This window comes from Brachycentrus maculatus, unplaced genomic scaffold (assembly GCF_059751285.1).
Source record: "Brachycentrus maculatus isolate JH-2025_06_01 unplaced genomic scaffold, ASM5975128v1 h1tg000266l, whole genome shotgun sequence".
NCBI classification, from domain to species: Eukaryota; Metazoa; Arthropoda; class Insecta; order Trichoptera; family Brachycentridae; genus Brachycentrus; species Brachycentrus maculatus.
In genome coordinates this window covers 342,445-369,899 of record NW_028281017.1, presented here as the reverse complement: position 1 = coordinate 369,899, position 27,455 = coordinate 342,445, and the positions used below count along the sequence as shown (strand labels likewise).

The 27,455-nt window shown below is 32.6% G+C and overlaps 3 protein-coding genes across 4 annotated transcripts; 1 reads left to right on the top strand and 2 right to left on the bottom strand.

The window, feature by feature from the left end:
* Positions 1–77: 77 nt before the first annotated feature.
* spn-B (X-ray repair cross complementing protein spindle B) lies at positions 78–5,718 on the bottom strand. Its single transcript, XM_088266336.1, has 7 exons — positions 5,548–5,718; positions 5,226–5,360; positions 4,256–4,432; positions 2,390–2,532; positions 1,875–1,992; positions 618–712; positions 78–445 (listed from the first exon to the last, which is right to left on the bottom strand). The coding sequence occupies exons 1-7, from the start codon at positions 5,600–5,602 to the stop codon at positions 116–118; spliced, it is 1,053 nt and encodes a 350-aa protein (XP_088122462.1). The 5' UTR covers positions 5,603–5,718; the 3' UTR covers positions 78–115.
* A 1,704-nt stretch (positions 5,719–7,422) lies between these two features.
* Positions 7,423–16,521, top strand: LOC148305647 (transcription initiation factor IIA subunit 2). 2 transcript variants are annotated; one of them, XM_088266344.1, is made up of 4 exons: positions 7,423–7,672; positions 7,753–7,880; positions 9,217–9,323; positions 13,130–16,521. In XM_088266344.1, exons 1-4 carry the CDS (start codon positions 7,601–7,603, stop codon positions 13,153–13,155), a joined length of 333 nt encoding a protein of 110 aa, XP_088122470.1. In that variant the 5' UTR covers positions 7,423–7,600; the 3' UTR covers positions 13,156–16,521. The 2 variants fall into 2 exon arrangements, with proteins under 2 accessions (XP_088122470.1, XP_088122471.1); XM_088266345.1 differs by having other exon boundaries at positions 9,217–9,336; positions 13,130–13,679.
* A 1,079-nt stretch (positions 16,522–17,600) lies between these two features.
* Positions 17,601–22,088, bottom strand: LOC148305646 (general odorant-binding protein 83a-like). The gene is made up of 5 exons (XM_088266361.1): positions 22,061–22,088; positions 20,423–20,475; positions 20,286–20,321; positions 18,715–18,894; positions 17,601–17,756 (listed from the first exon to the last, which is right to left on the bottom strand). The coding sequence occupies exons 1-5, from the start codon at positions 22,077–22,079 to the stop codon at positions 17,739–17,741; spliced, it is 306 nt and encodes a 101-aa protein (XP_088122487.1). The 5' UTR covers positions 22,080–22,088; the 3' UTR covers positions 17,601–17,738.
* Positions 22,089–27,455: the final 5,367 nt, after the last annotated feature.

Below are 27,455 nucleotides of genomic sequence, written 5' to 3'. Positions count from 1 at the left end.
ATAGTGTATATGAAATTACATTGTGTAAATTTTACAATAAACAAACATACTGGAATAAAATATAAAGAAAACATTAATTTGAATACATATATTTATTGAAAAAACACTAAAAGAGTCATAAGCATGCTAAGCCGAAAATTCCTTTTGAAGTTATAATATACGGAACGGATTTATCAGAAGGTAATTCTGGCGACGAAACAATTTTCAATTCTCTTATTTGCAGCATATTCGATTCTGCCAATGAGATTGCCTTCTTATTGCTGTTTGTGCTGTCATTATTAGGATCCGTTATATCTCTTGAATCTCCTACTTTATCATGAACATCATCTATGTGACAAAATCTGTGAGTTTTGTATAATTTTATTCTAGTTGTGAGTAAATTAGACCACGTTAGACCCAAACAAGGTAGCACTTCATTTTCAGTAGAACTCACGTTAGCAGATACCTAGAAAAGAAATATAATCAAATGAGATGTTTTTATTGTTGATATTTTAAAATCTGCATAATCAATGCAAATTATTGAAAATTGAGAAATAGAAATTACTCGTCGGGAATATTATATATATGACTTATGTATGTAATATGTTATGAAAAATAAATAAATTGTAAAAACATACTTGATTTATACACAGAGCGACAAAGATGTATTTTTTTGCGAGTCGTAAAAGTGTTATTCCGATTTCTTTTAAATGCTGAGCTCTAACCTTCATATCTAAAAAAGAGGACAAAATTAATCCAAGTTATGTCGCATTAATATGTGTATTTAAAAAAAAATCATTATTTTCAGCCAAAACAACATTTAACCGGATCCACGCGGCTCGCATAACCGTATGTGTTTTCATAGAACATGCCCCATATGCGGCTGACATAACCGTATGTGTTTTAACTTTGCTCCAAGTTTCGAACCTCAGTTCAACTTGAAGGGATTTTTTTATGGTGTGGAACTTTGGATAAAATAATACGTCAATCCTTGGCCTTATGACATCTGTTGAAATATCTGACTAATAATTTGTAACATCACAAGGATAAATAAAAGAACAGATCCCTCATTTTTCTTGCGGTCGGTCGGTAATTAGTCCGCGCCATAATCATGCCCTATATTTGTCTCACTCTCGACGCTACGCATCGCCAGTGGGTAAGAGTGACACACGATGCGTGCTTTGATTTATTTATGTTACAATCTTATTTGTTTATATTACGATATATTTCAAGAATAATGTGACACAAGTGTATTATAGAGTACCAAAAAGGCACAATGAATCCCATTGAACATTTTTGTTTAGGAAAATAAATTGTTTCTTAACTAAATACATGATAAAAGTAATCATTTAAAAAACGGCGAAATACCGCCGCGCACGGGCGTCTCTCAGGAACAAAGTTAACGCGTTTAAAAGGTTAAAAAAAAAATATGTACAAATAAATGTAATTTCAGCTTCATTAATTGATTCGGCAGTCATTTTGTAGTAACATCTAAGGTAAGGTAAGGTCTTAAATTTAGACTTAGCTTTTTTATTTTAAAAGAATAACCCGCAAACCTTTTAGAGGCTTGTCTGCAGCAGGTAGGATAGCAAGGACAGAAAAGTTAAATGTGAAAAATACATCACAAACACCCAGACCAATAGAAAATAAATCATTTTTGAATGTATTTTGCAATAGGAGGGAATTGAACCCGCGACGCCAGTTTCGCAGTCGAGCGTCTACACTATTATGCCACGGTGCCTGTCACTTCATACATGGTGTTTGATAATGATGTGGAATGTATCAAAACACGTGTCACAATAGGTTTTAAGAAAAAGACTATATGTCATGATTTTATATCATACAACAAAAAATCTGGTTTAATAAATAATTAAATTGATGTAAGTATGAATTACCATTCTGAAATTCTCCCCTGAAAGGTGCCGCTATGGAATCTACAACAACTAATGAAATTGTATCAACCGCCTGAAGCAATCGTGGCAATTGGATAGTGAGACATTGCTTCAAGTCCTCCTAAAAAATATTAATGTAAAATACAGCGTAAATATATATATTTTTATTAATGGTTCATATATATAGAACTTCCAGGAATTCGAGTAGTGTGGTTGTCAATAATGGGTTGAATTAGTGAATGTTACACGTGTGTAAAGTGATCTCTTAAACCACCCTATGACGGTCGTCAGCCCCGTAAATACCCAGACTTCCATATTCTTCTTCATCTTTGATGAGATGTCAAAAAATTATATCAAAATAACTCCTGTAATTGGAGATAATCCAGATTTTGTGAACAAGTATTTGGACACACTCAAAAAGTTGTACATATACTTTCTCCTCATTAGTCACATAAATTGAATACATGAGTCCCTGTCAGTGAAAGTATAAAATTAAAAGAAAGTATAGTTAAGCATACCAACTCTGTACAATGAATAATAAATATTTTAGTGCCATATTCGGAAAGATTCTGCTTCTCTTTTTGTTTTTCGTCTATGGTTTTGAACATTTGCTGCAGTCTGTTTGAAGGGAAAACATCTTCCGTGCTAATATACACAGCACCTGAAAGAATTATAAATTTTGTTGATCATTAACACACTTAGGACGGGAAAGGTATTTCTACCCATTCGGTCGATTGATGCTGAAGGACGGGAAGGGTATTTTTACCTTCTGCGCCGGCCTCATTTCAAAGTCAGAAAAGAAGGAATTATTTGATGTTTTTATATGAATATTATGTACCAATCTTTTTGTTAAGGTCTAACTACATATATGTACACAATTATCAAATCCCGTCACCAGCGGTCCACAGGCATCACCCATCCGAAATGTGTTAAACAGTTCCTGCAGATGTTCATTTCACTATTGTGTAGTTCATGAAATATAAATCTTATATTAAATAAAGTTTAATGGTTGCTTTTCTTTGTTTATTTTGTGAGCATATATAAAAAGTGATTTAATAGGTCCTCTTCGCTGTATCCTACCCCGCAAATCAAATAAAAATGGTACTAAAAATAATGAATTAAAAAACTAACTAATCATCTCACCTGTTCACCAAAGGGGTAGACAGAGAGAATAGAACACAACACCACTCTGTGTGTGTCTTTGCAAACAATCTACATCTCTTCCACATTCATACATACCTGCCGATTATTCCGACTTCTGACCTAACCAATTTCAAGTATTAGAAATGCTTGATCATGCCGAAATTTCCTCGGTCTTCGTCTCCCCCAATTGTGTTCGCCTCATTAATTTCTTTAACTGTTCTTTCTTCGCTCATTTAATTCACACATGTCGGAACCATCTCAAGACACCATTTTTAATTTTATTGATTATGCTCATCTCAGCCTAGCATTCTTTCCTCATATCCCTAATCTACCATCTATTACACATTCGTCTAAGAGATTGCATTTTGACTGAATTCAGTCTACTTTCATCTTTCTTTTGCCAACTCCATGCTTTACTTTCATACATTTATTTATTTAGAAATTTAACAGAACATTAACATAAATACATTTACAATAATGAATAACAAATAAAACAGGTAATTGTAACATTCCGATTACAAAATTTCACAAATGTTAAATGAGTTAGAAGTAATAATGATTAAAGAAAACACTTGTTTTTTACCACTTGAGTTTTATTATAGACTACATGTTTCAGAAGTTAAACTTCTGAAACATGTAGTCTATAATAAAACTCAAGTGGTAAAAAACGAAGTGTTTTCTTTAATCATTGTAACATGTCTTACCACAAAGTTAATGCCGAAACAATAAATAATAATAAAACCCTTATCCGCACCCCAATGGTGCATAGGGCACTGCGTCATATAAACGCAGTGTAATCTTCATTGTTTACACATAAAGGAAAGGTGATCAGCCCTCCGCTTCAGATACCAGTCCAGGGTAATCTTAAATAAATATGGCAGTGAAAAAATCACTTATATTTATTTTACCCCCCTTGGGAATCGAACCCGGGACCTCCAGAACGGTAGCCGAGCGTGCTGACCATTACACTACGGAGGCGGACAATAAATAGAGTTAGAAGTAAACAGCAAGAACAAAATATAGCAAAAGTTAAGAAGATTAATAGTCAGGCTTAATTTAGAGCTAAAGTAAAAATACTAATATATATTTTTTTTAAACATAAACAGTTATAAGATGTACAACTTGAGAAGAGCAATAAAGTTAAAATAAGTGCTAAGTAATAAGTAAAAAAAAAATAATAATAATAATTACAAATAATAAGAACATAACAAATAAAAAGAAATATTGAACTAACAACTTACCCCGTTTCCATAGGTTTGCTGCTGTTTGCAGAGCAATTTGAGTCTTTCCACACCCACTCTCGCCGTAAATTTCTATGAGTGTTCTTGGTCTAAGGCCTCCTCTTAGGTACTTATCCAATATAGGACAACCTATTGATACTTTACCTAAAGTTTCCATCACAACTTTTAAATCGAAAGCTGAAACACACTTCACCAATAATTTTTATTTAAATTATTTTTTGACATCTCATCAAAGATGAAGAAGAATATGGAAGTCTGGGCATTTACGGGGCTGACGACCGTCATAGGCTGGTTTAAGAGATCAGAGACTCAATAATTCAAAATTCCTCAGATGTATTCAATTTATGTGACTAATGAGGAGAAAGTATATTAACAACATTTTGAGTGTGTCCAGATACTTGCTCAAATCTGGATTATCTCCAATTACAGGAGTTATTTTCATATTATTTTTTGACATCTCATCAAAGATGAAGAAGAATATGGAAGTCTGGGCATTTACGGGGCTGACGACCGTCATAGGCTGGTTTAAGTCATCACTTTACACACGTGTAACGTTCACCAATTCTACCCGTTATTGACCACACTACTCAAATTCTTGGAAGTTTTATATATGAACCAATTTAGAAACCTTGTTCTTGAATCACTAGAACTTCACTAGAGACATCTATTGGGGAGATGAAAAGAAGCTTTTTATTGAGCAGAAACTCTTATATCAGTATGTGAGGTACGAATCCTGGATTATAATCACATACATGAGAAACACCAGAAAATATCATTTTCATTTTTATTATTTAAGCTTATAATTTGACCAGTTATTTTTTTACAACATTTTGAGTGTGTCTAAATACTTGTTCACACATCTGGATTATCTCCAATTATAGAAGTTAATTTTCATATTATTTTTTGACATCTCATCAAAGATGAAGAAGCTAATGTAAAATATTCAACAAAAAAATAGATAAACTAGTACCATTAGTGAAACCATTGGGAAACAGAGATTTTGAAGCTACTTCCTTCAAGTGATTTGCGTCGTTCAAAGAAAATCCTAGCCTTAGTAATTCATTATCAGAAATCAAAACAATTTGTTCGGCAGTCTTAATTCCACCTGAAATAAAAAGGAGCAAAATCATGTTTTAAACAGGAAAAAATAAAACCGAATACATGACACTGTGAACGTGTAGCCAAAGCAGAATAACTCAGTTAAGAGATATTTTGCATTCTTAAAAATAAAACACTTTTAGATAAAACCTCAAACATTCTATTGATTAGTAAAATAATTATAATTTTGTTACATTTAGTCAAATTTTCAGTTATTCTAGCTGGAATTTCACTTGGAAGATTAGTCATTTTGAAACGTTTCCAAATCTTGTCGTATTATTTTACACAAAGATAATAGATTTGATTTGTTTTGAATTTTTGAACTACCGCTGACAACCAAGTGACAGCTATGAAGTGAACCATAGACTTGGATAGTTTTTTTTTCTCAAGGCACATATCTGGTTACTAGAATAGGGGGGACCCGGGGCAGAACGGGAAAAGGCTCTCATCCGTAGTGGGGTGGTGGGGAATGCAAGACAATTGTATTTTATCACTCAGTAGCCGGCCGCAACTCATTACGTTTAGTTAGTGTCAGTGCTGCACTGCACCACATAGCAATATTCCAAACGTACTTAAATTTACGCAACTTTTGTAAATCGCTGCTGTAGTCTTCCAAGGTATATAGTGTAATTTTTATCTTCTATTGAAATGATATTTAGTAATGTGTTTCGTCGTGAAGTATTGCGTGTAATATAATACATATAACGTGTAAAATCATTTTCTATTTTTTCTCATTTTCTATGATCGTTTTATTCGACATCAAATGCAAACATTCGTATTGGGGCAGAACGAGGTGGGGCGGAATGAGATATCCCATTGTGCCCCAAAATTTTTATTTATATTTTGATCAGGATAAATGAGACATTATTACAATTTATTATTTATATTGTTTAAAGATATGATGCGAACAAGCTGTGGAAACAGTTATTACTGAACAAATGGGTTATTAAAGGGCATCTGACAAATTTTAACTGATTTTCTGCCCTCACTGACTACTGATATCAAATTAGTCACCACACTCACTACGTCAACTGAAAACTTGTTAAAAGCACAGCTGGTTCTTAAATAAAGCCTGAGAGAAATAACAATCCTACTCCATTTGAAAATAAACAACCGAGTATAACCTTAGTAGTAGTTTACAAAACTCCTGAAAAACACGACGACTAGAACCTGTAACTTATTCAAAATCTCCAAGATTTTACAGTTTCCCAGACTCTTCAAAATGTTACAAATATGAACATTGATGTTGAGCGCCCTTGTTCATGAATGTCTGACACCCTCACAGGTTCTAGACAATCTAAAACTTTTTTCGAGTATGCTTCACCTAAAGATTTGATACTTTTACCTAAAGTTAAATCAACACAGAAAAGATCGGTAAGAAAAAGATGGAAAGCAGCAATTTCGACAACATCCCCTTACAAGGTTGAAGTACAAGAAGCAGAAGAAAAAAGAGAAAGGGCAAGAAAAAAACTACATAAAATGAAAAAATCTGAATTTACAAGAGCCAGTAAAGTGAAAAGAAAACAACAACAAAAACTAATGAGGGTAAAAATTACGACGGTAATAATTCGCAAAATGAAGATGCCAGTTGTCTTTTTTGCAATGAACTATATTCCAAGTCGAATGAAAGCTAATGTTCTTGTTCTTAATTTGTAAATTGCTACAGATGGACTCATTTACTCTGTGCTAATCTAGACAGTAATAATGATGATTCAACACCTCATGAATAATTAATTAAAAGTCAACTTATACGTGTATCCCATTCTGCCCCGTACCTAGGGCTGAATGGGAAAATTATACTTTCGTTTTTGTTTAATGTTTTACTTTGCATGTTATAGTTTTTCAAATATTTTTCTTATAAAATATTGTTCAAAAATAACTAAATAATGAGAATATAAAATAAATCCAAGCGCTTTTTTTCAAATTCATTGTCAAATTTCAAATCAAACATTAGGTATCCCGTTCCGCCTCGGGTTCCCCTAGGTAGGCAACTTGGTCGTCGTCTCTATGGCACGTCTATGACACATTGTTTTTTCATGGGTTTTTCCGTTGTCAATAAATACTAATTTAATCTCTGGTTGTCAACAAGTTGGAAGGGCTCGTTTTCGCTTCGAGGGTTTTTCTTCATATTTTATCACCGCTTTGTGAGTTTGTGGATTGATTTTCTACGTGTAATCGATTATTTATTTGACAACATATTATCTAAGAGACTTTTAGTTCAATTGGTCATTTATTTCCATTTTCAAAATGTCTTATCAACTTTACCGAAACACAACCATCGGTAACACTCTGCAGGAAAGTTTAGATGAACTTATACAGGTAAATATATATTATTTACATTATTATTTTGCAAGATTTCATAATACGTCTTTTGGAATTATTTAAATGGTTGTTTTTAGTACGGGCAAATTACTCCCGCACTTGCTGTAAAAGTGCTACTGCAGTTCGACAAGTCCATCAATCAGGCGTTGTCGGCCAGAGTAAAATCCCGGCTCTCGTTCAAAGCGGGCAAATTGAATACCTACAGGTGAGTGAATTTTTTTTCGAATTATCTAACGCCAAGTGACTTTGAAATCTAGCTACGGCTTATGCAACACCTCCTATCATGGCCCTACTTAGGCTTCAACTCTTAATGTTTCATAGCCTAAGTGGATTTACTCATTATATTTTAAGTTACGATAATTTCATGTAATTTAGGCAAAAACACCCGCACACACGGGCCATGCCTTTGTGGGATCTTTTTGTGTATTTTATATTTTATACATTTTTTGTATTTATATTAATAATAATAATAATAAAACCCTTATCCGCACCCCAATGGTGCATAGGGCACTGCGTCATAAACGCAGTGTTATCTTGATCGTTTACACATAAAGGAAAGGTGATCAGCCCTCCGCTTCAGGTACCAGTCCAGGGTAATATTGAATAAATATGACTTTGAAAAAATCATTATGTTGTATAAAAAAATATATATAATGAAGTTGCTTAGGTGTATGATTTTAATCTTATGATTTTACATGTGAATGTAAATTCTTAGGACATAAGATATAAGACATAGGATATAAGTTTACTTATGTACTAGGTATATATTTACCAAAGATTATCGACCTGTTCTATTATATATGACAAATTTTAAAGCTAGGCTGTATAATCAATGCGGCAGTTTGTCCTAAGCCAGGTTTTTTGTATCTTCTTTACTTTAGTTTGGCGCCATTTAATTGTTTTCTAAGTAAAAAATAGTGCAGTAGTTTTCTTTCTTGCCTACTGCACTGCTTTACCACCTGCCTCTTGATTGGATACCCTAATCCAACCCGCGAGTCTGGAAACATGCCAGTCCAGAATAATTTTCTTTGCGCCTCGTCTCAGTATTGACAGGTATTGCTGACCTTTGACCTCTTAATTTAATAAAAATATAGTATATCCCTCTTGTATCAAAAATATTTTTCTTGTTTTTTTTTGTCTAACACTCTGGGACGGGAAAGGTATTTCTACACGTTCGGTTGATTAATGCTTAAGTACGGGAAGGGTATTTTTACCCTTTGCGCCGGCCTTATTTCAAAGGCAAAAAAGAAGAAATTATTCAATGTCTATATGAATATCATATACCAATCTCTTTGTTAAGGTCTTCACTATATGTACATAATCATCAAATCCCATCGCCAGCGGTTCGCTGGCGTAAAAAAATACCTGACTATGTGTTAAGTAGGTCCTTGTGTAAATATTACCCGTATTTTTTTTATTTTCTACCCCATATAAGCATGATGTGAAATATCTATTTGTTTAGTCTCTGTTTTTTTTTCTATTGATCCCGGGTCATCCCGAAAACAGCTCTGTAATTTAATTTTGGTCTGTTTTGTTCTCAGATTTTGTGACAATGTGTGGACCTTTATGCTAAACGATGTGGAATTCCGGGAGGTACAGGAGGTGGCCCGAGTTGACAAAGTGAAGATTGTGGCTTGCGACGGCAAGAGTGAGTTTAATTGGTGCTGTATATCTACCTTCTTTCTAGGAATGGCTTTTTCCCCGGAATGCCTTCATCATACTAATTTTTGGGATCCAGTGTTCATTTAACTGTAACAGGATTACTTAAAACACTAGCATGCTTTTGAATACATAATGGTGGAGATTGACCGGAGAATTTTGTCGTAATGTAACAGTTACGATGCGAGCATTCAGGCAGTTAGTACAGCGAGCCGAACGCTCCATCCATAGTTTTGGATGCTCGCTGATGATCACCGTGAGCGATGTTACGACGTGACGTTGAGACGAAATGCTCCAATCAGTTCCTACCATAATATATTCGTACAGTAAAACCTCGATATAACAGACCTCTTTTTAACGAATTTCGAATATAGATAATGGACAAAAAATCCGCTCAAATTTTTGACTATTCATCAGATAACGAACTCCAACTATATTTTTGTAATTTTAGATAGTTGATTATAAAAAAAACCTGCAAATTTTTTAAATGTTGGGATATACAAATAAACAAATTGTGATGCCATATCTTGTTCCTTAAATAGTAATTTTCTCACGTAAAATATCACTTTTTATTAGCTAAGGCACACAGTAGCCTTTGATAACATTGCAAATATATCTACATAAAGCTATACGCAAGTGATGATGCGATATGTCTCTAACATAGTAAAATGCCTTCTTTTTAAAGAAAATTTTGCAAAAGAAAACATTAAATTTATACACATAAAAATACCCTATTGCCTGCATCAGGTTTTGATGGTCAAACAAACAGTCATTGTATTGCTGCATGTTTCACGATAACATTTACTTGTAACAAATTTAAATACAAGTTTATTTATATTTGTTAATATTTTTTTCAATCATGATTTTTTTTTTAAAACATGAAATCTCAATGGAATGATATCAATTGCTGATTACGAATAACATTATCAATTGCTTACTTTTATCATAATTAGTCAATCCTACAACCTGAACTGTGAAATTATAAAAAAAAAATACATCTACCTTTTTCATTTATAACTCTTGTGGTTATGGATTTATACGAAAGATGGGGGATGTTAGAATGGAGAACGAAGCCTGTCAGTGGTTGGTTATTAATAATAACGATAATTTTGGAAAATTTGTGCCGCCATTTTCGTAAAATACCACTTCAAGGGTGCTTAGCTGTGATATTATACAACACAATGTTTATTCTTGGACAAAACCGTACGGCGTCAAATTGCCTGTTCAAATTTCGTTTAGTATCGGTTTGTTGATTATTTAAAAACACATAATTTTACTAGTTAACCTTCCCTTTACTGTGCTTTGGTCCGCCTCCGTAGTGTAATGGTAAGCACACTGGGCTACCGTTCTGGAGGTCCCGGGTTCGATTCCCAAGGGGGGTAAAATAAATATTAGTGATTTTTTCACTGTCATAGTTATTCAATATTACCCTGGACTGGTTCCTTGAAGCGGAGGGCTGATCACCTTTCCTTCATGTGTAAACGATCAAGATAACACTGCGTTTATATGACGCAGTGCCCTATGCACCATTGGGGTGCGGATAAGGGTTTTATATTACTGTGCCAACAAAATCCGCACGTTCCAGTGCTGTGTATTCAATACACATAAAAATGAACGATTTACTATCCTAAATAAATATCATTCGTAGATAATTGCCTAAATTTATTATATTTTAAGTCAAAAGTGATGTTTGTTGAAGTTTGATAGCTGAAAACATGAAAAAATCATCGACTCACGCTTACTAACGAGCGAGACAACCACCTCGGTTGGCTGCCCGAAAGCTACTGCCTAATTACTAGAAACACAACTGAGAACTGAGATGGCAAATCTCGCATTCCGATATAACCAAGTAAAGTAAGAGTGAGACGAATGTGTGGAAAATCATTGTATGACAGAATTAAAAACGAAGATATAAGAAAGGAATGTAAGGCTGAACGAGGAATAATTGAAAGGATTAGGAAGAGTTCTTTACGGTGGTATGGACATGTGGAGCGAATGGATAACGAGAGAATGACTAAGAAAATATTTGTGGCGAATGTGAGAGGGAAAACAGAACGAGGACGACCGAAAAAGACTTGGCACGATCAGATCAATCAGAACCTAAAATCTGGCGCTGTCAAAAGTCTGCGTAATCGGAGGGCATGTATGACTAAATGTATGGATGTAAAGGAGGCGAGGAGTGTATGTCACGACAGAAGAGTGTGGTGTTCCATCCTCTCTGCCTACCCCTGCGGGGAAACGGCGTGATGGTAGTAGTAGTAGTAGTAAGTGAGAGTGAGATGTGAAAAGCGTCGCGTAGCAGTTTTTTTTAGCATAAATATACCGACGATATAAGTTTGATCGTATTGTACATTTTTTTTCTGAATTCTCACAAAATATCCCTATAATGTGCCCGATAAATGGTAATTGTTAAATTTTTTTTAATTCAATGCGTAAATGGATTATGGAGGAATACCTTAAATCTGAACTTATTATTTATTACATTTATCGAAATATTAGAGTTATTTCAAGCAATGTGTACTAGTTACACATCACCAGAAAGTAAGGGTTAAACTAATCTTTTTTTTTTCACTGAAAAAGAGGCTAGTGTTATTTAGAAAAATATTTAAAAAGCCAGATTGTCATTTGATTTGACCGGTAGCTAGAATGGCACCAGTCATATTCTTAGTACACTTACTAATTATGTTTTGTTGAATAGTGTTTTGTGTGTTTTCATAATCGTAATGTAATTTGAGCAGGGTGTAATTACTTACATAACTTATTACATCAATATAAATATTGGTGCTTTCTGATTTTTGTTTAAAATAAATTTAAAAAAAAACTAATGTGTTAACAGCTAACAGGAAAATAATTTTTTAAATACGTGTGTGTCCTTCTGAAAAACATTATTACTCCCATAGGAACTCAAATAGAGATCTAGTTGGTGTAGCGATAGTGAAAAAAACATTTTTCTCAAAGACAGTACAACTATTGTATATTGGTCAATCTTATAACCATATGCTAAAACAATGGAAAGGATAAAGTGCTTTTTAGCTAAGGAGGTTGTCTCGTAGAAGGAGTTTCTTTGTAGGATTGGTCAGGGGAATGATGAGGAGTTGATAAATGCTGACGGGTGACAAAAATATTTCTATGGTTGTTAACTACAAATAATCAAATAATCTGTCTTTTTTTGTTTTATTTTTTGTATGTATTTCGTCCGCCTCCGTAGTGTAATGGTCAGCACGCTCGGCTACCGTTCTGGAGGTCCCGGGTTCGATTCCCAAGGGGGGTAAAATAAATATAATTCATTTTGTTCACTGTAATATTTATTCAATATTGCCATGGACTGGTACCTGAAGCGGAGGGCTGATCACCTTTACTTCATGTGTAAACGATCAAGATAACGCTGCGTTAATATGACACAGTGCCCTATGCACCATTGGGGTGCGGATAAGGGTTTAATTATTTATTATTATTATTATGTATTTCATGGTATTTCTTATAAAATGTTTACTTCCATTAAAAATCATAATTTTAATAGAAGTAGACTTACAGGGACTACCCTAGTTATTTAGACAATATAATAAAAATAAAAAAAATATAAAATAAAAATATTTAAAAAATAACAAAACAAAATCAAAGGTCATTTTGTTTTGTTGACCTTGTCTCTATATTACTGACTATCCTATGACCTTTTCTCTCCAATGTTCGGATGTAATATTTTTGTATTACATTACAAAGGTCAGCATGATTTTTTTTCTCTTTTTAGTGTCACATGTAACTAATATGATTTGTATGTTTTTTTTTAAATTACAGATGTGGATGAAAATGCCAAAAGATAGAAAACGGACTGTCTATTTTCACATTTAATAAGAGTGTTCAGTGTGTCCATAGCAAATTTAATTTTATGATAAGAGAGTCTGTGATTTAAAAAGAAAATTATGGATGCGCCTGGAATCGCTGAAATATCTTACCATTGTAAAAACCTATAGACCTTTAGACTTTATAGAATGTGTAATCGTTTAGGACTTTTATATTATTTTTGTCAATCATTTACCTGTATCAAAAGGTAGGGAACTGCATTGCTTAAATTTATAACTTTTATCTTTTGAACTTGCGTTTAACTTAACTTTTCTGTTACGGGATGTATAATGTTGAGGCTGTACTTGAAATGACATTGTTTTCAACTACGGTAAAGCCCCTTTTTTGTATTCTCTGAGGGAGCACGGATAATGATGTAAATCTGAGGAAAATGTAAAACTAAGGAAATAATTTAAAAGTACAGGCTGACCTCAACTTTTGCACATGATTGATTCCTGAGAAAATGTGTTTGAAAGTAGAGGGATTTAAAAAATAAATAAAAAAACACCAAAAACTGTACTTTAAAATTTGTTTTTATAAAAATTACTAAGTACATATAGAATTAAAATTATGTTTTCTTAATAAACTTGTCAAGAGTTGTATTTTACTGTTTCATTTTTTATTTTCTTCATAGAGTTCTATAGGTAACATGAAGTGCTATTATGGATCGCCCTACGCACTTGAGATATGCATTCTCCATTGGGATCACATTCAATTCAGTACGTACATAACACTTTTCACAGTACAGACCTGACTCATATGCATTTCATAGTGTGAAAGGGAAACGACTGCACGGAAACAAAACATTGTTGCATTATTGCCAACATAAAAAAAAATTATAATTGTGCAATAGTCGAATGTGCGAAAGATGAGGTCCACCTGTAGAATGTAATTTCTCAATTTTCAATGGTATATAATTTGTTTTTTAAATAGTATTATGTGTGAATAAACATATTTTATTTTCGAATATGGGATATTAAGCTCTTTCTCCCTATGCTGTATTTATTCAAATAATATGAGAATATTTCATTCAAATTACCCCTTAAAACATCGGGATTGTCACGTGTGGCAACAGATCACAAAATCAATGCTGCGACGTGCATTTTCAATTTAGTTTAAGGCAATGGTTTATCCTTATGAAGTCCAAATGACAAAAAGGTTCATATTCATACAGTAGGTCATTTTAAAAATTCATATTAGAAATATTTATCATCATTTTGCTTCAATAATTACATAACATTCTTTATGTATGTAATTTACCTAAAAAAAGTATGACCTAAACATCTGTAAATCTTTTTATTTCCACTTTTCAGATCTGAGAGTTGAGAATTTTGTACATTGCTTTTAAAGTATTTGAAACAAGTTTCATTTAAAATGTCTTAAAAATTATGTATCGGGTAATAAATTAACCTTCTACCATATAACAGTTAAATTTAACTGGTAAAATAGTGTTAAAAAATGTATTGTAAAATTTTCAAGTAAGACTGAAATCAATCAATCAGTATTAACATTTGTAAAACTCTGGCGTATACATACTCATAAGAATACCCTTTACGTATACTGAAAACTTTTAGTATACTGAAAAGCGATATACTGAAATCTGGAAAATATGTTTTTAATATTATGATCTGTTTTTTTTTCCTGCGTCTTACGTTGATCTGGTTATTGTATCAGTATATGCTCATTAGTTCAATTAAATATAAAAGTATATTGAATCATAATTTTTTCATACCCAATTATGATGATTTAAGAAAAATAGGATTTCATCAAATATTTTGAATTATGATGAAATTTATTTTAAATTAAATCAATAGATGCCTCTGTAGTGTAATGGCCAGCACGCTCGGCTACCGTACTGGAGGTCCCGGGTTCGATTCCCAGGGAGGGTCAAATAAATACAAGTGATTTTTTCACTCTAATATTTATTCAATATTACCCTGGACTGGTACCTGAAGCGGAGGGCTGATCACCTTTCCTTCATGTGTTAACGATCAAGATAACACTGCGTTTATATGATGCAGTGCCCTATGCACCATTGGGGTGCGGATAAGGGTTTGAAGAAGAAGAAGAAATCAACAAGCATTTATAGATATGTACTACGAATATAAAACTGATAAAATATATTTAAAAAAATCCGATTTCATGCAAATTTTGTTTATATGTATACATGGCTGATAAAAAAAATACTTTTTAAATTTTGTACCCTTTGAGTTTGAATTAACGAGCTTTACTGTAATAACCTAATGCATCCATAGTCAAATTATATTTTTTTAAATCCAGATTGTATAATTTACTTAAATTAATCCCGCAAGTCACCCGGTTAATTGTTTACCAACCTTGTTATCAAAATATGCATCAAACGTTGTGTTTCCTTGGTTTGTTTTTATTTTCATTAAAAAGTGATTAACCCTGAATATGTTTGTGTCAAACTTCAAAGAATTATTACAAATTGTCCACAGACATAAAAAACTATAGATTTTTTGAAAATATCGAATTATTTATAAGTTAATACTTATTCTGGAATAGTTTTGTTTCACCGCACAGTAAAAGCCATACTCCCGTTCAGATTAAACTTGCAAAGGTTTCAAAACTCATTGTTTGTGGGAAACTGTTGGTACAGAATGGAAGACGCTTAAAAGCGCCTGTTACATACTGTTGGTAGAGAGCGGGAGATGCCAAAAAAATGTTCATATCGGAATTGGGTTTTGCGGTTACTTGTGATTAATATACGACCCTGTTTAGTATACTAATTAGGGTCGGGGTTGATGAACAGACCACCCTATAACAATTTGTTAAAAGTGCCACAATTTCATTAATGTCAGATTCTGTCAACAATTTTTTTCTAGTGTCATTACAATTGCTTATCGCTCACTTCTTTCAAGAACGTCATAAATCAAAAAACTTGATTTTTTACGAGAATGTTTTTAACACTTTCTGCCCTGTAGCGGGTAAATATTCAGTTAAAAATATTCCGCTTTTGCTGGGATATAGTACATTTTTTGGGCATTCCAAAAATATGCACAACTGAAAATTTACGATTTTTGATTTATGACGTTCTTAAAAGGAGTGAGCGATATGTATGTAGAGAACATTATGTAATTCTTAATACACACACAGGGCACAGACACTTGTAGAGACCACTTTGATTTAATATTTTATAAGTATTTTTATGTTTAAGTTTGTATTATATCATTACATAGATAAGAAGTTGGCATTGAAATAATGCAAATTTTACACATTTTTTTTAAATATTAGCTTTTGATGAAGCGCTATGAGTTGTTTGAAGAAATAAATTTGTATGATTTTCAATGAATAAAAATTTCTTTAAAATGTGTGATGAAGAAAAATGCATTTTTATTTGAATTTCCCTCATAAACTTGCAGTAAGAATAAACTGTTTCATCTTAGCCCTGTTAAAACTGGATCGTTTTTTTCATTATCTGATGAGTAAAAAATATCATATAATTTAAAGAGCACACTTTCGTAAAATATTACATAAAAGGTGTAACACTTATCTAAAATCAAATCAGGAGCAAAAATATGGAAGTAATAAATTTTTTAAATTTATTTCACTTTCACAGTTTCTTACTCCTGGTGAAAAAGCATTACATGCCATCGGACCCGCAACAGCGTAGTCATAGTTGCCAACTTTGGTGCATTGATTGCGAGGTGCTAAGATCATTTATTAGTATCCATGTCAATTATTGTTGTCGATTAAAGATGTCTTAACAGATTTAACTCTTTTTCTAGTAAATAACTTGTATTATAGTAACACAATTACATAAATTCATATTTTTTCTTGTAAATATACAATAAGCGAATCTGATATACGTCCATAGTGTAATGGTCAGCACGCTCGCCTTCCGTACTTGAGGCCCCGGGTTCGATTCCCAGGGGGGGGGGCAAATAAATAAAACTGATTTTTTCACTCTAATATGTATTCAATATTAGACTGGCGCCTGAAGCGGAAGGACTTTCCTTCATGTGCAAAAGATCAACATAACACTGCGACAATACAATGGAGTTTCCTATGTACCATTGGGTGTGGATAAGGGTTAAAAGTAGAAAAAGGTTTGTTTTATGGCAAAATATGTGATGATAATTTTTGTTTTTTTTTTTACATATTTAACATTAAAATTCTAACAGTAGGGAGTGAACGGAACCATTTCGTCGTAACACATTACAATGCGAGCACTCGTATAGTCAGTACAGCGAGCCGCATGCTCCATCCATAGTTTCGGATGCTCGCCGATATTATGACGACATGCTTCAGTCAGTTCCTACCATAAGAGAAGCGGCAATATTTAGTCCATTTTTCTTTACAATACTTAAAAGCACTTTGGTCTTAGTGTGACTTTTTTCTTTTTTAAATTATGGTGTAGGTTAGAAATAATACCCATATGAACACAGATATTTCCTTTTATTTATGTACTACATACAAAAAAATTGTTTTATTGAAACTTTGCTTTACACACTTAAATTAATATAACATAATATTTATATTTTCCTTGTGGGCCCGTCCATAATTTCATATTCTCAAAGGTCGTTTTCTTGTTTGATCATATTTACATCAAGAAATAATGCTGAAACACAAAAATTTATGTAATAACACCACTATGCTAATGTGTAAAGGCACCTAGCTGTAACTCAAGTTGCTGTTTGGCGTAACACGGCTCAAAGCATTCTTATGACTGCCTCTATCATATACAATCACAGATTTTGCTGTATCTCTTTCCTTTACTGGGATATTCTGTATCCAAATTGCCGTAAAATTGTATTAATTTGATACATGTGTTGGCAAAAAGCATCACTTTAAGTTAACTTTAAATTCGTTTATCTTAAAACTACTGTTTTTAACTTGCGGCTATTTGCCTTTGCACATTAGTACGGTCCATTCACATGTAAAAGAGTCTACTATTTTAATTTTTTTCTTTCTATTTATTTTAAGATCTGTCAAATACTAAAATTATTGTCGGCTTCCATAGTGTAGTGCTTAACGCATTTGGTTATCATTCAGGAGGTTCCGAGTTCAATTTCGAGGGGGAGATCAAAATAAACAAATGATTTTTCACTTCAAGTATTCAACAGTCAATCTAATACAGCATCGATGCGATGCACTTTGAGTACGGACAAGGGTTAGAAGAAGAAAAATAATATTTTTTTAAATGAATTTTCTTGCCAAAGTTTGACTGTTAAGTGGTTAAGAAAAGTATGTTGAGATGGTTTGGCTACGTGATTCGAATAAGTAAAAACAGGAACAGTTAAACAAATTTATGAGGCAAATGTAAAACTGAAAAACTTGGCATTATCAAGTATTTCAAATACTCGAAACTGGTCAGGTCAGGAGCTGGAATAATCGGCGGATATATCGCTCACTCCTTTCAAGAACAGCGATATATGAGATGTATTAATGTGCAAGAGGCGAGGATTGTTTGCAAAGACAGATTGGTATAGCATTGTGCTCTCTCTGCCTACCCCTGCGGAGAAGCAGCATGATGGTTAGTTAGTTTTGAATATATTCAATTATCTATGAAATACTACCTCTGGGTCCGACTGCTGCCAGCATTTGTGTAGATCGTAAGAAACTTGGCAGAGATCAGATCCATCTTCCCCTTTGAAATGGATACAATCTTTTCCCATCCTATAAGCAATCTTCTTCATACTCTCCGGAATGCTTTCCAACATTTTTTCATAATGGAATGTTCCGGTTGCCGGATCCAACTAGGTCAACAAGAAAAGAAATTTGAAGTCGGGTATGTGGTAAGTTCATTTTCCCTCCATTCTGACTGGGTTATTATAATGGTGGGGACTGTTACGTTGCGAGCATTCATATATGTAGTCAGTACAGCGAGCCGAGCACTCCATCCATAGTCGGAGCGTTCGCTGCGAGCGAGGTTACGACGTTACATTACAACGAAATGCTCCGGTCAGTCCCCACCTTAAAAGATGTGCCCCATTGAATTAATAAGGAATTCTTGTTAACACTTTATTGCTCTATAAGCTCTAAAGCGTAACAAGAAACAAACAAGAATCCTAACCAGGACCTTGACAGGACACTGCAGACTGAGAAAGCACATGTCGAAAATTGGACTGCATGACTCCCCAGTCTGCAGATTTTGTATTAATATTGTACTGTCACATCCTTGGAGGACCACTACTAGACTTCGAGAAGGTGAAGCTCTTACCACCAAAGCAGGTCGTGAGCTACTTGACTCACGTAGGTCTTGAGAATGAGCTATGACACAAAGGGAGGTCACAATACACCTAATATGGTCGCAGTAAAAAAAAAAACAGTTGATTAATGAATTTTTTGAAGACATACCTTTAAGACCAAGCACATCTGTACTAATAGCAAATAATGCACATTAAACAATAACATTGATAATTTATGTACCAATACGCTAGTCAGCTTTTCGCTGCCAAACGTAAACAATCAAACACCAATTAATTAGTTTTTCTACCCTACGTACTGGAAATAAGTCTCACAATTAGTAAATCACTATATCCATAGTCGGAAACACATTGCGAAACCGACTAAGAAATACCGACATCCGGAGCATGTGTAAGACGGCGGATATCGTGAGATGGGGACGATAACGAAGGTGATACTGGAATGATCATGTAAACAGAATGTCAGATGACAGACTTCCACATATCGCCCTTCAAGGAATTCCTGAAGGATGCAGACCTCCAAAAGGGTGGAAAGACAGCTGGGAGTCAACATCCCAAGAGCTACAAGCGGAGGCACAAACAGATCCTTAGGATCTAGAAAAAGAAGAAGAAGACTATATCCGTTTGAAATTTAAACTATTCTCTTAAAAAGTATATCGACAACTACTGCTATGATATAAGCTTCATTTGTAACTAACTTGCAGGAAAAATTGTTTAGTACCACAAAGCACTATTAAAAAAAAATAGTTTGTAGTAAATATCCTTTTTAAATGAAGAGTTTAAATTTGAAATGGATGTAGTGGTTAACAAAATTGTGAGAATTATTTCCAGAACGTAGGGTAGAAAACCGACTGATCAGTTTTTGGTCGTTTACGGTTGGCAGTGAAAAGCCGACTAGATGGCTTCTGGGTGTTAATTTTTAATCAAATATTTATACTCACAACTTCCATTTCCAGGAACATGCACTTCATGTAACACTGTCAAATTAGAAAAGAAAATTATTATTTTTTATAATTTGCTTGAAAAAAACAGTGATGTACAAAGTATTTTATATATAAATATTAATAAAAACATTCACCTTTAGATTTTGATCATCTACCATTGTTCCTTTACTAAACTGTTCCACCAATCCTAAAAGAAAGTCATTTCAATTGATATTTTTTTCTTATTATTCTGTATTTTCAACAAATCTTTTTGTTTTATTTTTTGACATCTCATCAAAGATGAAGAAGAATATGGAAGTCTGGGCATTTACGGGGCTTACGACCGTCATAGGCTGGTTTAAGTGATCACTTTACACACGTGTAACATTCACCAATTCTACCCATTATTGACAACCACGCTACTCAAATTCTTGGATGTTCTATATATATATGAACCAATTTAGAAACTTTGTTCTTGAATCACTAGAGACATCTATTGGTGAGATGTAAAGAAGCTTTTTTATTAAGCAGAAACTCTTATATTAGTATGTGAGATCCGAATCCTGGATTATAATCACACACATGAGAAACGCCAGAAAATACCATTTTCATTTTTATTATTAAGCTTATAATTCGACCAGATAATTTATTTACAACATTTTGATTCATATATATAGAACTTCCAAGAATTTGAGTAGTGTGGTTGTCAATAATGGGTAGAATTGGTGAATGTTACACGTGTGTAAAGTGATCACTTAAACCAGCCTATGACGGTCGTAAGCCCCGTATATGCCCAGACCTCCATATTCTTCTTCATCTTTGATGAGATGTCAAAAAATAATATGAAAATAACTCCTGTAATTGGAGATAATCCAGATTTTGTGAACAAGTATTTGGACACACTCAAAATGTTGTAAATCTTTTTGTACGTTGAAGAATTTCATAGTTTAAAAAATAAATCTTAGTAAAAATACAACTAGTTTTCAAAGGGTTTATATAGATGGGAGTTAAAAAAATACTTTCTCTTTTATTATTCATTTAAAAACATTTGCTCCATACTTATTTATTATTTTTTTACTGTACCGGGCATCATGTATTGTGTGTCAGTCTGGTTAAATGCAAAAGAATGAAAATAGCACAAATATCTCATGTTTAATTTCACAGTGTCTGCAAAGCAATGAATTTTTTTTTTTAAAACTTTAAAACAACAACGCAATTGAAAATCTAAATGTTTTTTTTTAGAAATATGTATATTTTGTTTTTTTTTTTTCATAATGTAATAGATATATTCTTTTACCTAATTTAGAATGCCTTCTTAACACACTAAGGGCGGGGAAGGTATTTCTACCCGTTCAGTTAATTGATGCATAAGGACGGGAAGAGTATTTTTACCTTCTGTGCTGGCCTTATTTCAAAGTCAGAAAAGAAGGAATTATTTAATGTTTTTATATAAATATTATGTACCAATCATTTTGTTAAGGTCTTAACTATATGTACACAATTATCAAACCCCGTCACCAGCGGTCCGCAGGCGTAAAAAACACCTGTTCAAAATCTGTTAATTAATTCACATTATTTTAATATATAATTTTTTATTGTATATGCAATTTGTGCGTAATTTGGAATGCCCCCTCAATATTGTTTTTTAACTATTACAAAAATAAATTACACACTTGCATGATTTATACTTGGTGGTGAAAAATAAATCTTTGCTTTAAATGACTTGAGCAACCCAGTTTTGCTTAAATTGTGGAAAAATATAAGTACAAGGTAGAAATATGAAGACTTCTTACCTTTGTCTACAACCGTCATGACTTCACATTTTTCTACAACCGGTTTCAACAGATCGAGGAATTCTTGTGATGGAAACTAAAAAAAAATGTTAAAAGATTTTCCATTTATTATTAAGATGATCTGAAGGCACATTTCTTGATTGCTATGGATATTTTTAAATATTGATTAAACCAGGCATATCAAATTCGATGCCCACGAGCCGCATGCGGCCCTCGAGTATTTTTTTGGGGGCCGCGGATACCCGCGTTTATATTTTTCATTAATTTTAATTCTTCATTGAAATCATTTTTTTGTACAGGAACATATGATAAAATTTTACAAAATCATTAAGTTGGATCTATTGCACCTCATGTGACTGTCTTTGATAATAAATTATTCACTTAAAGTTAGATAAAAATGAAAATGAGATTTTCAAGTTTTTTGATGTGGCCCGCTGGCGTACCCAAAATACCTTGCGAGGCCCTTGGTGCTTTTTGAGTTTGACATCTCTGGATTAAACTATATTGCTCTTTTCCATAAAATTTGTATTAACGAAAAATTATATTTCTCACTTTAATTACTTAAAAATCTAATGCTTAAAAAAAATGTTTCTCACTACAATTGTTCAAAACTCTTAGGCTTAAAAAAAATAATGTTTTTCACTACAGTTACTTAAAATTCTTTGGCTTGGTAAAATAATGTTTCTCACTACAATTACCTAAAATTCTAATGCTTAAAAAAAATGTTTCTCACTACAATTACTAAAAAATCAATTTTTCTATTTTATTGTTTTTTTGGTATTTATTACTAACTCTACCTGGCCACATGTTTCTGTGGCACAGTCTTGTTACATGGAAAACAAAATAAAAAATAAATAAAATAAAACACTTTCTAATATATTTAATTTCACAATGCATATATTATGGGCATATAATATTCTAGTACAATATTGTAGTTATCAAGGAACACGCTGTCCGCTATGGCCGATGTTAAGTATTGCCTATGTTGCTGTTGTCCGCCTCCGTAGTGTAATGGTCAGCACGCTCGGCTACCGTTCTGGAGGTCCCGGGTTCGATTCCCAAGGGGGGTAAAAAATAAATATAAGTAATTTTTTCACTGCAATATTTATTCAATATTACCATGGACTGGTACCTGAAGCGGAGGGGTGATCACCTTTCCGTCATGTGTAAAACGATCATGATAACACTGCGTTTATAAGACACAGTGCCCTATGCACCATTGGGGTGCGGATAAGGGTTTTTATTATTATTATTATGTTGCTGTTACGTTCAACAGATGGTGCTGCCATTGCGGAAAAAAAGCTGTCCAAGGTAAAAACACCTGTCACTAGTTTATAAAAACACAAGCATGTTCAAATGCAACATAGTATCAAAATTTAAAAAAAATCGTTGAATAACTCAATTCAACAGATTTAAAAAAAAAAGTTTTTATTTATACAAGAATTGAAATATCCATTATTGAAAAGAGTCACTTTCGCTTTCAAACCCCTTATGGTATTTGATATCAAACAACTTTGTATTATGATTTACTATTTATCAAAATAAATTTATGTATTTTGAAAATACCAGTGAATATGACAAGGTCAATTACTCAAGTGATAGTTGACTTTCGGGAGGACCTGACATGGCACATAAAGAAGAAGAAATAAATATGTATGTATGTTTATAACTTTGTGTATAGATACCTCATCACACAATGCCACACCAATCACAGCCAATAAAATGGAAATTATTTTTCCTCTATTTTCTGCCATTTTTAAACAATAAGAACGCAACTTCTTCAGTAACTTTACAGTCTGATTCTCTATTTTCAAAAGAATCCTTATATATATCCATAAAAAGGCATTCTCACAATTATCTTGTCATTGAACGATGTCAATTAGTACCTACGGCTCACTCATGATAAAGAGCAGTGTTTTGCAAACTTTCTTTTGTTCAAGGTACACCTGCCAAATTAAGAAAATTAAGAGGTATACTAAAAAAAAGCAAAGTCTGTAATATAAATTAACTATTAAAATTAATATAATGTGAAAACTTTTTCATTTTTTTTTTCATTTTATAGAAATTTCTGCTTTTACTTTTAAAATTATTTTGCTTTTTTTCTTTCTTTTATCAACATGTATATATTTCATTTAATTTATTTTTTAGCATTTTAATGTCTCCAATGTTTATATCTGTAGGAAGGTTATTGAAGTACTTGGTTCCCAAATATTTAAAGTTCTGTTGGAATTGTTTGGTATTGCATTTTGGTATTGTAAAGTCATGTTGGTACCTGGGAGATGAACTTTTCATTATATTTAACCCTTTTTTTACCCTTAGAGAAATGCTGTTTTTTTTAAATGGTTCTTACTTTTGGGACTTGAAATATTGAATATAATAAATTTGTTGGATAGGTTTTTTTTCTTATGACTTTATTGTTCTCTGAACTGTTTTAATAGGGTTTAAGGCGTTGTTGTAAATATATCGCTCACTCCTTTCAACAACGTCATATTTCAAATATTGTCAATTTTCAGTTGTGCATGTTTTCGGAATGCCCAGAAAATGTACGATATCCCAGCAAAAGTGGCATATTTTTAACTTAATGTTTACCCGCTTCAGGGCAAAAAGTGTTTTTTTTTTGCATTTGAAAAAAAGGTTTTGTTTAATTATTTTTTTAAATAAACTAAATATTTTTCAAATGATGAAAAACCTTCAGGTTTTGCCTAAATAGGTCTGTTGCACAGTAAAAAGTTCGATAAGAGGCTTGATATTTATTTTTCAACATTTAATTATATTCTTAAACTTTAAAAACGATCTCCTGAAAAATTGAGTTTTTTGATATATGACGTTGTTGAAAAGAGTGAGCGATATAACATATTATGTTTTATGCAAAATGTGAGCCTGCTTAACTGAGCACGGGCGATCAGAATTTGGAGCAGTTGTGTTATCTTCACAAAACTAAACTTTTTTCCAAGGCACACCAACTAATCACCACGATACACCAGTGTTCTACAGCAAATACTTTGCAGAACAAAGATATAGAGAACTACAGGATTTTTAAGTGTTTGAAATTTGTTTTTCATTTTGATTTCTTTTTAACTAGACTGCGTACAACAAGTTAAATAAATAAATAAATTCTTTATGTTTTAGAAATATGGTGTTTTCTTACATTGTAGTTTTATGCTTTATCCCTGTTAAATGAAGTTTTCTGTTGATTCATCACATTCACCAACATCAAATTAATTTTAATTATGCTTTTATCCTGTTATTAAAAGTATAGCTAGACTCAAAATGGTTACCTTATTATTAATGATGGAATGATACGTAAACATAGTAATTAATTACTCATTGTGTCTGACATCATGTCTGAAGCATAGAGTATTGTTTTATACACTGTCATTCAATATCCCATGCTATTTGGAGGTCCACAAAAGTGGATATTTTAACGGCCATATGTAAAGTGCTCTAACTACATGTTTGTCAATTTTGAGATATTTGGTGTTTGTTATCATCTGACCATTATCTACAAATATAAACAAAAAATAAATTAAAATTACGCCTAGTGTTCAGGCATATAAGACGCAATCTACATCGAATTTTTTAAATGAACTGAACTCTAAAAGCTAACTACTGAATTTCGACAAAGCATAAAGTATTAAAATGATTTGACACGTTATATTATCGTGTCTTTGAATGTAAAATACTTGTTTAGAATTTCAGATAAAACTATTAATTAATACAAAAAATACGTTGAAAAAATCTTCTAAGCTCTCTCCTGTAGTGTAACAGATTTTCAGATATAGTACTTTACATAGGGGCCGTCGATTTAAGAATTACCATTTCCGTTTAACCGATTAAAATTTGTACAACTGCTATGCTATACTTAAATAATATTTAATCTTAAATATTACACTTTTTTAGTTTATATCATGATCCAAGATTCGGACCTCATATACTAATATAAGTGTTTCTGCTCAGTAAAAAAGCTTCTTTTCATCTCACCAATAGATGTCTCTAGTGAAGTTCTAGTGATTCAAGAACAATGTTTCGAAATTTGTTCATATATATAGAACTTCCGAGAATTTGAGTAGTGTGGTTGTCTATAATGGGTAGAATTGGTGAATGTTACACATGTGTAAAGTGATCACTTAAACCAACCTATGACGGTTGTCAGCCCCGTAAATGCTCAGGCTTACACATTCTTCTTCATCTTTGATGAGATGTCAAAAAATAATTTGTAAAATATTTCATTCTTTCTTCCCTGTATCTGTATTTAGTAGTACTTATAGCACCGAATCAAAAATCTCTATTTCTTTATGTGTGGCCACCACTAAGCTGATATTAGTCCTCAGACGCGGTGTGGAGGGCAAAACTGTAAGTGATGAACAGATTTAAATTGCAGGAAGTCATGTATGCACAATGTCATAAGTTATAGAATTGATAAAGGTCAGCCAAATAGAAATTCTAAATGTTATTGAAATATTTGGGCAGGTGTAAATTTAATTTTAATTTGTTTATTTTAAATGTATTTTAATGTATATCATTATTATTGATAATGAGTTGAATGCATCTAAAATTGTGTTTTTTTTTTAAACGTAAAAGTTAAATAAAATATGATATTTTATAATGTTTGTTTGTTTTAGTTTCTTTTAAGTTAGTTTCCTCATTTTTTCCATAATGTTCAACTATGGTTAACTGAAATAGCATATGTGATTTTAAAAAAAATAAATACCGTAGCCACACTGCTGTTTTTGTATCAAATTTGAACAGTCACATTAACTCCTATAATAATCTACCGCCATGGCCTTAGGAAATGATATTACAAATCAATATGGCAACTTTTAGTTATTGAGTTAGAGTTTCTAGATTCAATTCCACTCTACCACAACTCAGTTCCTATTTACTTTTAATGACAAAGGGCTCAGGCCAATGGAAGAAGTATAAAATTGAAATATTTCTGTATGTGTTATAAGAACACAAATATTGTGAAATTTTCTCAAATAAATTTAGTTTGTCAACCTACAAAGCTAATGTGTAGAAACGTCTGGCTTTTTACACATGATTCCGGGGTACTGGGAGCAGAGACAAGGATTGTACATAACACTGCTGTGATTGCAAATATAACCTTGATAAATAATAAGCAAGGAAAACAAAACAACACAACCAAGTTAAAAAAAAAAACACTGCTGTGAAATTTAATATTAGGCTTTTTACAAAGACTCTTATCCTACCTAGCTTCTAGCATATATATTGTTATCACTTACCTAACCTTACCTTTAATGATCGTCAAACATGCATATTGTGATCACTATAACATTATCTTTCGTGATCACCATACATATATATTATGATCACTAACCTAACCTTGCCTTTCATGATCGCCATACATACATATTGTGATCACTAACCTAACCTT

Bases quoted from the DNA above. Each gene is read 5' to 3' on its own strand.
- spn-B (XM_088266336.1), bottom strand. From the start codon at position 5,602: ATGACTAATCTTCCAAGTGAAATTCCAGCTAGAATAACTGAAAATTTG. The intron at 1,993-2,389 runs GTATGCTTAACT...AATATTTTTTAG, and splicing joins TTATTCATTGTACAGAGTTG to GAGGACTTGAAGCAATGTCT. The intron at 713-1,874 runs GTAATTCATACT...CCTCTTTTTTAG, and splicing joins CAGGGGAGAATTTCAGAATG to ATATGAAGGTTAGAGCTCAG.
- LOC148305647 (XM_088266344.1), top strand. From the start codon at position 7,601: ATGTCTTATCAACTTTACCGAAACACAACCATCGGTAACACTCTGCAG. The intron at 7,673-7,752 runs GTAAATATATAT...GGTTGTTTTTAG, and splicing joins GTTTAGATGAACTTATACAG to TACGGGCAAATTACTCCCGC. The intron at 7,881-9,216 runs GTGAGTGAATTT...TTTTGTTCTCAG, and splicing joins GGCAAATTGAATACCTACAG to ATTTTGTGACAATGTGTGGA.
- LOC148305646 (XM_088266361.1), bottom strand. The intron at 20,322-20,422 runs GTGAATGTTTTT...CTAATTTGACAG, and splicing joins TAGATGATCAAAATCTAAAG to TGTTACATGAAGTGCATGTT. The intron at 18,895-20,285 runs GTGAGTATAAAT...TTGTTGACCTAG, and splicing joins TGTTCCTGGAAATGGAAGTT to TTGGATCCGGCAACCGGAAC.